This window comes from Protopterus annectens, chromosome 14.part0 (assembly GCF_019279795.1).
Source record: "Protopterus annectens isolate FY-2018-M chromosome 14.part0, PAN1.0, whole genome shotgun sequence".
Classification (NCBI taxonomy): domain Eukaryota; kingdom Metazoa; phylum Chordata; order Ceratodontiformes; family Protopteridae; genus Protopterus; species Protopterus annectens.
The window spans coordinates 429,920,708-429,932,787 of record NC_056748.1 but is presented as its reverse complement, the minus strand read 5'-3'; the positions used below and the strand labels follow the sequence as shown (position 1 = coordinate 429,932,787).

At 36.9% G+C, this 12,080-nt stretch overlaps 1 protein-coding gene across 1 annotated transcript in view; it reads left to right on the top strand.

The window, feature by feature from the left end:
* LOC122788668 (neurotrypsin-like) overlaps positions 1 to 12,080 on the top strand; it is a 557,316-nt gene that overhangs the window by 19,798 nt on the left and 525,438 nt on the right. Inside the window, exon 3 of the mRNA XM_044055564.1 lies at positions 8,592 to 8,770. Coding sequence (XP_043911499.1) covers positions 8,592 to 8,770 — 179 coding nt within the window. The remainder of the gene's footprint in view (positions 1 to 8,591; positions 8,771 to 12,080) is intronic.

Below are 12,080 nucleotides of genomic sequence, written 5' to 3'. Positions count from 1 at the left end.
AAGAAACAGATTACTAGTTACTCTCATAGGATGTTGAGTGTGTAAAGCCTCTAAAATGTTTTCCTTAAAACCTTCAAACACTAAACAGCTCCAAAACATATCTACCAAAGTAGCTCTGTGATTATCTGAACATGTACAACAGATTTCTGAAATGTGGGAACACATGATTATAACCTCAGTGGGGTATAAAAATACTTGTGCATGTACTTCCAGGCAAAAATTATGAATTTGCTGCATTTGATGCCAATCTTAATCAAAGAATAACCCTCTTGCCATTCAGGATATGTTTACCTGAAGCAACCTCCCCTGGAGGTCTTTAACTTCATTACTCTTCCATTTGCATTTCTTATTTCATTGTATGCATTGCTGATGAGCTTTGTTATAACCGTATATGCTCCTGTTGTGTCTCTATCAGGAGTTTTATATCAACCAGCTGAGTTTTCTCACTCATGGGCTGCATTTCTTTCTCCTCACTACCCTCATTGAACTATATTATCCTATTCTCTGAACCTTTCTAACACTAGTCTTTGTTTACCATATTCCGAGTTTTTTATCCTTCACCCATCATGATTTGTTCCCAGTAAAAAAAAAAAAAAAAAATTGTTTCCTCCAGCAATTTAATTTTCTTTCATCCTATTGCCACTTTTTCAAAGACACAGTTTTGGCTACAGTTCTGTCCGACTTTTTCATCTTTTCCCTCCTTGGGACTTTCTCTAATATTCCCAAACGTTGTTTCAGGAAAGGGTGGTTTAGTCTTGTCCCATAATGAATACCAGAAAGAAACTATCTTGATTTCATTGTAGGCAACCACATTTTAATAGAATCATTGTCTTCCATTTAGCTTCTGCTTGTAACAGACAAAGCAGTTGTAACTGGACAGCTTCATAATACCCATATAGGTCTAGCACACCTAACACACCATCTTCTTTACCTTTATTAATCTATCCCATTCCACCTTTGGCTTCTTCCCTTCCGATAACATCAACCATAATATTTTTAACTGTTTTCATAAAATGTAGGAGTGGGGACCACTTAAAGACTGAAAACCATATTACAGGGGTACCAGAAAGAAGTTCAGTGCCTGAATATGCTGATTTAACTCCAATGGGATCTTTTTCTACTTACTCATAGGTAGGTACTAGACTTTCATCCCAAGGGCCTAAGCAAGCCTAGCCAACAAGGTTCCCTGGCTTACGCCACCCAAGAAAGTTATTTTCCTGTGCCCCTGTCGAGCAGAGACACAGAAGTGATCCCCGGGGTGTATTTCCTATTTCCCAGCCACTCATCAAGATTTTTCTTGAGTGCTAATGAGGAACTTTGCTTGACATGGATGGGTAGCTTGTTCCAGAGTATGGGAAGTCTCTGGGACAGGAATCTATCCCTCCATGCCCTGCTTATTGTGGTGACAAGGTTTAGGTCCCTAGAGTGTGTAGCTTGGAGGGATTGGGATTTCTTTAGGTATAGCATGTCCAACAGCTCTGAGTTTGACATAGCTTTATATGTTAGGCAGAGATCACCTCCGAGTAGGCGATATGCTACAGAGTAAAGCTGGAGTTTTTTGAGACTGTCAGTGTAGCGCATCTGTCTGAGGCCAGTAATACTCTTTGTGAGGTACTTCTTTGGCCTTTCAGCTGCTGCAGATATCTTGTGAGGTACAGTCAAAAAGGGGTGTTGTACACTAATGGGTCTAATGAGTGTCAAGTAGAGGAGAACAATGGCCTCTTTTTTCCTCTATGAGAACCCTTTTGTGATGAGGTGTGCCATATAGAAGGATTTCCTGACTACTGTGGTGATGTGATTATCAAAGGAGCAACTACTGTCCACCTGGGTCCCAAGGTCTCTTATCACACATTCAGCATTAAGTAGACTGCTGCCTATGTGGTACTTCATGGGTGCAGAGTTTTTACCAAAGGGGATGAGAATGCACTTGTCATGTTACACTTTTTTCTTTTTAATGACTCCTGATATGTTTCTTTCAATTCAACCTTGCTACCTCTGAACAAAGCTTTAAGATGCTTAAAAATACACTTCCCAAAGATAAGGTTATTGTCTCTCAAACATCTTTTAGAGAAAACAACACAGTGATACAGCCTTTGTCTTTTCTCCATCAGTTCTCTATCCTATGAAGTTACTGTAAGTTTGAATCATTAAAGAAAAAGTTTTCTGTATTAGGAGAAATGTTCTGCTTTGTATCACTGAATTTGTATCTCCTAATTGTTGAGTTCGTAATGTGCTCCACTAATGGCTCAAAATAGATGGTGAATAAAATAAAATTAGAGAGAGGGGGCTATCCTTCCTCATAACCCTTAAGATAAACAAAGACTTGCCCAGCATGAATTTGGGTTTTAATACCAGTTTTGAGTCCAGAGAAATTGAGAAGAGCAGCTTCACAAGATTGTCCAGTAATGCATATTTTGGTAGGATACAACTTGGATATGGAAATTTTCAACTCCATTGAATGCTTTTTCCATTTCCAGCATAAACAAAACCTCCGCTGTCCTGTATGCTGCATCATCAGAGATGTTTTCATGTTATGAATTTCAGCCATTCTCCTACAAATCCACATTTATGTATATTCATCTGTTGGTAGGATTACTTGGTTAAGTGTATCGCTGTCAAGGACATGAATATCTTGCAGTTATGATTTAAATATTCATTAAAATAGGCCTATAGGAAAGCAGCTACTCCACATTGTTTCTGTTCAATGGTATTACAAATATAAGCTTTCTTTTCCAGGACTCTCTGGTACTTTTCTAGCAATCAATATCTCACTGAGCAGTTTAATCAGCAGGGCAGTCACCTCCTTCCCACCCTATCTCCAAAATTCTGTCCATACCGATTATTTTCTCCCTGAATTCAACTTTTTAAGGACCTCCTCTACCTTTTGATTATCATAATAGTCCTCACTAGTTCAGTTTCATACTCCTGGGATAGGCTGAGCAACTTAAAGAGGCCCTAGGAATGTTTTGGACGCCTCACTTCCTTTCTTCCATCTTGACTTAGCCTTGTATAAACTGAAATAATATTCCATTAATACCGGAGTTGTACTCTGAAGCATACCTGCTTCTGCTACAAAGAGATATGAAGAAGGAGCTAGTTTAATATTATCTTTGTCGCTATCTTTAAAGCTATCTTTGTCGATTAGCAAATTTCATATGATAAGCAAGAGAATTAAAAAAAAAAAAAAAGTCTTTAATACCTTCCCTCACGAACTGATGTCTTGCGTCTAATATCTCATTTATCTCGTATCCAAGTTTCAATAACTATTTGCCGCCTTGCTTGTTCCATTGAGTTAAGTCCTATAGGGCTTAGCTTTTCTGCTTTAGTGCCCAACCTTGTTCCAAACAAACCCATGATCTATTTTTTTAAAAATAATCAAGTTGTTATAGTTAACGTCTTCTACAATGGCCATTCACACAGCTGACAAATAGTGCATAATAAGCTTTCCTCTTCTTGGGATGCTATACTCCTTTCACCATTTTCCAAACATCTGCAATATCTGTCACTGTATTCCAGTTTTTCCATCTCTCTTTCTATTTGTGTGTGTGTGTGTGTGTGTGTGTGTGTGTGTGTGTGTGTGTGTGTGTGTGTGTGTGTATATATATATATATATGTATATATATATATATATATATATATATATATATATGGATCTACCTGATAAGACCGACAAGCGAAAACACAGACACCACAAAACCAAAAGTTCAAAAACACGAAGGTTCACATGCCCGACAAAGCACAATCCCGACAGTCAACAAAACAAATCCGCTGTTCCAAAAAACACACATACAACACAAGCACACCAAAAATCTTACAAACCTAAACTAAACCTTACATACACAACTATCTATGCACTAACTTTAACCCTAAAGTCCGTCACTATCGCACACTTGCCTTACCTGCACCCTAACCCTAAAGTCCGTCACTATCGCACACTTACCCTATCTGCACTCTAACCCTAAAGTCTGTCACTATTGCATACTTGCACAGTTGCGCTGTTTTTGCAGGTCGGTGTTTTCAGCGTCGGGATTTCAAACTGTCGATTATTTCTGTTGTCGGTCTTCCGGTGTCGGTGATCTCATTGTCAGTGTTTTCGCTTATCGGTCTTATCAGGTAGACCCATATATAATATATATATATAATATATATATATATATATATATATATATACATAATATATATATATATATATATATATATATACATATATATATATATATATATATATATATATATATATTTATATTGTGTGTATATGTATATATATATATATATATATATATATATATATAAAATATATAAAATGTATGGGACAATAACCTCGTGAAACATTATTAATACATAATGTATAAATATAGATACATTTAGTGTGTGTGTGTGTGTGTGTATATATATATATATATATATATATGTATATATGTGTGCATGTATGTTTATGTATGTGTGTCTATATTTAATTATTTTGATCAAATGGGCAAAATGTCAACATTTCGAGTATTGATGTCCTAATGTTGAAACAAGGAACATCAACACATTGTGTGCATGCTCTCAGGATTAACTTGGACTGGGCTAAACCAACAGTAAGTGTTTTTTGCAGGGGGGGCAAGCCCTATTTGCACCCGCACACCCCCTGCTAATTATATATACTAGCTCTAAGATTGCACAAGTCCTGGGAAAGGAAATATTTCCCTACCGAGGAACTGTCTATCTTGGAAATACTAAAAGTACAGGAAGCTGCCTTTTGAAGGTAGCTAGGAAAAGTGCATAATTCTGGATTTCACCAGCACCGATGCACTACAAAACAAATTATACATGAATTTTTATTTGTAGTGCACCAGTGCTAGTCAAATCCAGAATTATGCACTTCTATCTACCTTCGAAAGACAGCTTCATGTACTTTAAGTACTCCCATGATACATGAGCTTTTCCATTTTTTTGTAGTGGTTCAAGTGAACAAAAAAGGAAAAGTTCTCCTGTATCATAAGATGAAAAAGAATTCCGTATTAACAAACGACCAGAATGAGATATAGACCATACGGAGCCTTCTTCTCAGTACTGTGGTTGCCAGTAGAGGTCATTACTTTTTCTAAAACTGTGAACTACATGGATTATTACTTTTGGTGGCTATCAAGGCATTCTTTATCTCCAAAGAGAGAGAGTACTTAGAAATTATAAAGTGAAATTGGATGAGATCCACTTGATCTGAAAAAAAATCTTAAAATGTACACGGTAGCATTGGATAAGGACAGGTTTATATAGCAACCAAAAACTTACCCATTTGCAATATCCTTTATTTATTCTCTCAGTAGAAAGATTACGTCTTGGCATAGTTGGTAGTAGGACATGAGGCCTTCAGGGTGGGACTCTGCCGCACTGGTTCCACCAGCTTTGAAAATTAAGGCTGCACCAGTGTCATTTTCACCAACTCAGCCCCCAGTCAAAGAGTAGTTCATTGCTCATAGGTGAATACTAGACGGTCACTCAGAAGATTATTGCAAGCCTAGCCAATAAACCGAAGTCAGAATTAAAGCCTGTACCTTGTATCTGTGAGGCAAGACCTTAGCCGTTATGCCAATCAGCTAAAATAACACACTCAAGTTAAAATGGGTACACAAAGACCCTGAATGTGTCCTAATGGAAGCTCTGGTAAAATCTCTGGCACCCAGTCATGCAAAAGTGGTTTTCTAAACCATCACTGTTGCAGGCCCCTTCCACCTCTCTAGCAACTTTTTCCCTAGCCTTTGATTATTTACTTTTTTTCATTCTCACAGCAGAAAGACTACTTCCTTGGCATTGTTGCTTTTGATAGAGAATTCTGACTTTTAGAAAGATTTAGCAAAAATTCTGCAGCACAGCACTAGCAATTTTCCATTAGATTTCTAAATGACAGCAGGCATTTTCCTACCAAAGTTTGATTCTGGACCAAATACTGAACTGTATCAAAACCTACCAAAAGGCAGCAACTGAGAAAAACTTGGGAAACTAAATCCTCTGTGTGGATAAGATTGTAGTGCATGTGTACAAGTATCATCAAGGGCCTCCACATCCATGGTAATATTAAAAAGACTTGCCTGACACAGGACAAAAAATATATCCTGAGAGTGAGCAAGCCCAGATACTGGATGCTTCAGTCCTCAAAAACACTTTATCTGACAAACCAGATGAGGTTATGTTGTTCTGGAAGACTTGCAGAAAAAGGGAAAGATAGCAACTGCTGTTGTGCAATTACTTCATATGTGCTCCCACTTCCCAATTATCTAGAAAATAGTGAGCCAGTAAGTCACTTTTCTAAAGGAAATAACTCCCTACAGAAGACATTGCTGTTGGTGAAACAGCTGTTACCGAAGAAGGCAGCACAGTGGTCCCAGACCATGAAAACAGGGAATGGGTCTATTAAAAATTTTTCTTTGAACCCAAAGGGACATATGGAGATTGGTGCCAGGTTTGTCAATTATGAACCATTTTATGTAACAGAGAAGTACAAAGTGATGACCCTGAAAAGAGTTATGGCTTTCATTACAAAAAAAGAAATAGTAACCATAGATATAGAAGATGCCCTTTTCCACTTTTAACACAAGGCTATCACACAAAACATTTGAGCCTCCATTATGGTATTTACCCCTTTCAGTTTAACATCCATTTGATATATCCACAGTTTCAGGAATGTTTACCAAACATTTGGCAACAGTTTTTACTCACTCAAGAATGACAGTGGCAGGATTAAAGGAATGTCTTCTTTATCACAGATGTCACAGCGACTCTTAAACTACGGGTATCGCAGTGAATTACAAGAAATCCTGTTTGATAGCATATCAAACAGCAACTTCTGGAAGCTCTTGTGAATTGTGGTGAAATTGCTTACCAAAGCAGGATCTCTATGCCTCTCATGCCATCACTCTGATTACCAGGGTTTTAGTCTCTCATTCAGTGAAAGGCAGTAATGAATTCTCCTTAACAAGGCATCAGAATCTGAGGTATACATTTTTCCTAGTCCTGTGATTCCATACATCTTACTTCTCAAGGCAATTTGCATAGAAGCCATTTTGTTCTGCTTGTCACAACCTGGATAGTTAGAGGTTCTTTCTGTCATTTCAGTTGCTAGTTAACCCATCCTGGTTCCTTTAACTGCAGGAAGGATGTGCTTTCACAGCAAAAGGGCAGAATACCTCTTCCTGACATCAAGCTTCTGAGTCTGACACATTGGAGAATAGTTCCGATTCATTACTGATTTATTATCTCTATTACAAAATCCAGCCTTTAGGAATGAAAATGAACTATAATATGGATTTTATATGGTATTGATACTCTGAACTGTCCATTAACAAACTTTTTGAATTATTTTAGTACCCTCTCTCTATTTTACCTGTTCATCTTTCGAAGCCCACATTTCTGTTGTTTCAGCATGTATTCTCATCTTTTACCAGAAACAGCTGATCAAATTCCTTAAAGAAATTCTACACTTCATGCCCATTAAAAGGCAGATGTCTCCACATTAAATTTTATGTTTTTCTTAAATAAACTAGTTTTACCTCCATTTAAACTAGCAGATGTCATAGGTATACAATAAAACTCAGATATATGTAACATGGTTGTTAATATTTTGTAATTATCAACTGTTTACTTTTGTATATTGTTTCCTAATGTATGTACAGCTTTTCTGCCTGGACCTCCACTGAAAATAGGCTTTGCTCTGTTAGACTATTCATGTAACCAAACAAAATGAAAACAAACTGGTAAATGAAACAAAAGTGCTGCAGGCAGGTGGCTAAAAACAAACCAATTTATTCAACAATAAACGTGAAGTGCTTTTCGTCAAGTCAGTGACTTGACTTCCTCAGACATCTGTCAACAAAACAAAAATTGGTTTGTTTTTAGCCACCTGCCTGCAGCACTTTTGTTTCATTTACCAGACTATTCATGTTAACAAATATAAGTTAGTTAAATAAAATGTATAAATCCTCATTAGTCTATCAGAGCGCACATTCATATCCATGAACCCTGTTCTTTTTCGCTTAACTTCTTGTGAGCTATTTCTTTAAACAAATCTGTTCAACTTCTAAGGTATTTTAATGCAGTCTGTGAAAATGCTGGAGAGAATTTATTATATAAATGAGTGAAATGCGGCAGTTATTCTACCAACTAATTAATGTAATGCTGCCATTCTGTAGGGGGTTGGTTCGACAAAAAAAAGTAGAGTATGCTGTAATGTATTATCAGCAAGATAGAACTTTTAGGAAAATTAGTTGGATGCTAAGTTTAAAATTCTAAAATTGAGCCTAATGTGGATTATTACTCATAGGTAACGCATCTTTGTAGCAATAAAGTTGTTCAGTTTAGTAAGAAATTTTGTTTGCTTCTTAATAATATAACAGCATGGAGAAAAAGCCAGCACATTGGTGTAGAACACTGACACACAACAGAAATGTATACCTGACAAGCTGTTTTGAATAAATAAATTCTGCATGTTTCAAATAGAACAGACACTGAAACTGTTACATCCATATACCTTGGTTGCTTTGATTATGTTTGCACAACTTGTACCCTTGCTCTCAGGGAAATCATTTTTTCCTATTTTATTGTATCATATACAGTGAGATTGGCACCATGATAAAGAATAAAGGTTTTGGCTTTGGATCAAAACTTGCTCACTTAGGATGGTTGAACTGCCATGGGGATGAGAAGTTTCTACTTCAGTGCCAGTATACGAAACATGGAATTGGCAACTGTGACCAAGAAAATGTAGCAACAGTGTTGTGTGCACCTCCTGCAGGTAAAACTTCTAAAAAGCTTTTTCTTGAACATTTAAACTCTTTTAGTGATACACTGAAGATGGTGGAAGTTAAGAGTCTGGTAACATGGGAATTTGTCATCTATATGATAAAAATATATGAGTATATGTGAATACCATACAATACAGTGGACCAATTCAATTACAGCTGACCCTATAAGATGTACACTTGATATTGGTGCAATCAAGAGTGATTGTGAATGATTAAAAAAATAATCTCCTGTGTGTGCATACACACACACACACACACACACACACACACACACACACACACACACACACACACACACACACACACACACACACCAAGCTAACCATACTTTCTGAGTGGTTTTCTATAATTCTGCCATAATTCCTATGGTCAAAAAAACTTCAAGACTATACTTCATTATGCATGTCATGGGGACTGTATCTGTTCAAGTGGAGGAGCATCAAAAGTGGCATGTAAAAAGCTGGTTTCATTATAAAAATGTCTCTGTACTTTATATAAGCGTATATGTAAATTACATACAAGCATGTATGTGTATATGTACATATGGATCCCCTATAAATTGCCAAATAGCACTGTTATCATGTTCATGTTATTTGAATCAAAATAACTGAATAGCATGCCAATCGATGGAACAGTATGTTAGATGAACACTGACAGTGGTGAGGTCACAGAATAGAGGGGTAAGGGAGTTTCACATTTTCCCTCTTGTTATGCTATTGTAGAATTGGTATATTTAAGATGGTTGCCAGTATGGAGGACATAAGGGCTTGCCCTCTTAAAAAAGAAAAAAAAAACACTTTGGTAGAAGTTTTGCACTTTTTTCAGTAACTCAGTCTTGTGATGTGTATGCTTTGGAAGGACAGAGTTTAAGGAAAGCTTTCCATCTTCCCAACAAGCAACAATAGTGTCTTGGCTGGTTTGTCTGTCTGACCAGCTATTCTAGCTTTGTGTCCCAGACTATCCCATGATTTGCATATCACAAATTAATTTCCAGCTCTTTAATCTGGTAGTCTTCTGCTGTTTCCATTCTAGTAGTATTTCTGACTCTGCTGATTTCTTTCCAGCATTTCTTTTACAGTTGTTGCCTCTAAGAACAAAAAATAAACTGTACCAAGAGAATTAATGCATCAGCCATTTACACCTTCAGGAATTTTCAGTCATTAGATTAAAATGGTTGTGTGCATTTATTCCTGTCATTGTTGCTGTAGAATAGTAGCTGAAAAATTTGTAAGAGCATTTTAAGGTTAGAGGCCTAATATTTCATTTCTTTTGGTTACTGTAGATACTATTTTTGTACATCAAGTAATTTTGAAAATTATATTGCTTTCCTTGGAGGTTTGTGGTTATGCCCCCCCAAACTGCATTACCCATCATTGCCCTGTGAATTGATTTATTTCCAACCATTCATTGTAAAGCTTTAATCTTGTGTTCCCTGGGGTGTGTTTTGCAAAGTAAGGATTTGTTTCATTTATTACATTCATCCTACCTTGCTTACAGTCACCTGCCTTTCAATGTCCATTTCTTCCTTCTAGTTATTGCTTTTCATCTTCAGTGGTCACTTCTATTTGTTCTGAATTTCTGCCGTTCTTCATAAATGCTACTATCCAGCTTTAGTCCCTCAATTGTCCATTAGTTCACTTCTGAGTCACCTGAAACATCTGTCACACTGCTGTCCCATTTTCATAGAGCTTTTACTTGACTGTCATTACTTCTTTCTTTGTTTTTATACCTAAATCTTCCTTGGGAAAGGCTTCTTGTTCTTCTGTTTCCATTTGATATAACTTTTTTCACATGTATCCCCTTCATCCTCTTGTCTCTCTTCTTGTCTGCTAGTAGTTTCCTTTGTAATTTTTGTTTCCTGCTTTTCTGTTTTACAGGCATGTGGCCCCTCTGCACTTCTGGTCTTATCTTTTCCCCTATGGGGGATTCCGTATGCGATACCCTTCCAGTGTCTCTACATCACCTCTCTTACATCTAAGGTTGCTATCCCAATTCATGTCTTGCAAACAATTCATATTTTTGCTGCCTATGATTAGCTGTCTATGTATCTTTGTTTAAACTTCTGAGATCCTCTTTGTTGTGTAGCCGGAACCATTCCACTTCATGCTGCAGTTCCTGAATTGCCAAGTATTTCAACCATGTAGATGTCTCGTTTATTCATTTAATACCTACAACATCTGTAAAGATATTAACATTCGTGCAAACGGGATAACTTAGTCTTTTTGCTTTCCTTATTATTTCATTTCTGTATAGTACAGGAATAGAGGCATGTCAAAATATGCCTTAGTATACTTCAAGCTGCTCCTTCCCAGCTTCTCACTCTGTGCTTCTTCTCCATTAATGCCTATTTCTTTCTTGACAGCTCAAACTCTCTCCTGAAATAGCTGTATTACAAACTGCTCCAATTCACTGTCACTCAGTTTGTTGTATTCCAGTTAGCCTGGTGTTCCTCATTGATGAATTTTCAAAATCATCCATTATTTCTCCCTGTATTTTTGTTATATTTTTGTTAATTCTTGTATACTGTGAATTTATTCCTGCAGCTCAGTTTTAATTGCTGCATTCTTCTACATCCAGATCTTTTGCCATTCCCCTTCTGTTTGTTCTCATATTGCTTGTTTCAAGGATTCTGCATCCTGGCCTAGTCTGATTTCCTTTTTCATACAAAATGTCCATTTGCTCCTTTTAATTTTCAGCTTTAAAAGCAGACGCCAGTTCCTCCGTTTTGTTCCTAGTTCGCTCATCATTCATTCTGGGTTATTTTTTTTCTCCTATGGAACACTAGTTTTATCCAAATTTCTACTGGCCCTGTTCAAAGCTTTGGGCTTAGGCAGACATCTTGGTTGGACTGTCTTGTGCCCTCTCCCTGCTCAGTTTAAAGAATTGAATAAGACATGAATGCAATTAAACCAAAATGCAAGATAGATAAGGCAAAGATGAGAAAAAAACAGTGTTGCTAAATGAATGGATATGAACAAGTGAGTCAAAATTACAATAAAAATCTAAGTTGAAGGCTACAAAAACATTGCAGACTTTTTATGCTTCTTGCGGTAGGTATGGCTATAAACAAGACCATACACACTGTTTGTCTAGGATTGCCACCTTTTAACAAGGCCAAAGTGGGACATGGGGTGTGTGGCCAATAGGATAGGGGTGTGGTCAATATGACAGTGGCCACACCCCCACCACGACATCACCAGAGGTGTTAAAGGAGATGCAGTATTACAGTTATGGATACAACATTGTGACATTACAGCATACTGAAAACTCAAACCATTTAAATGAAGTGAACTATTACTG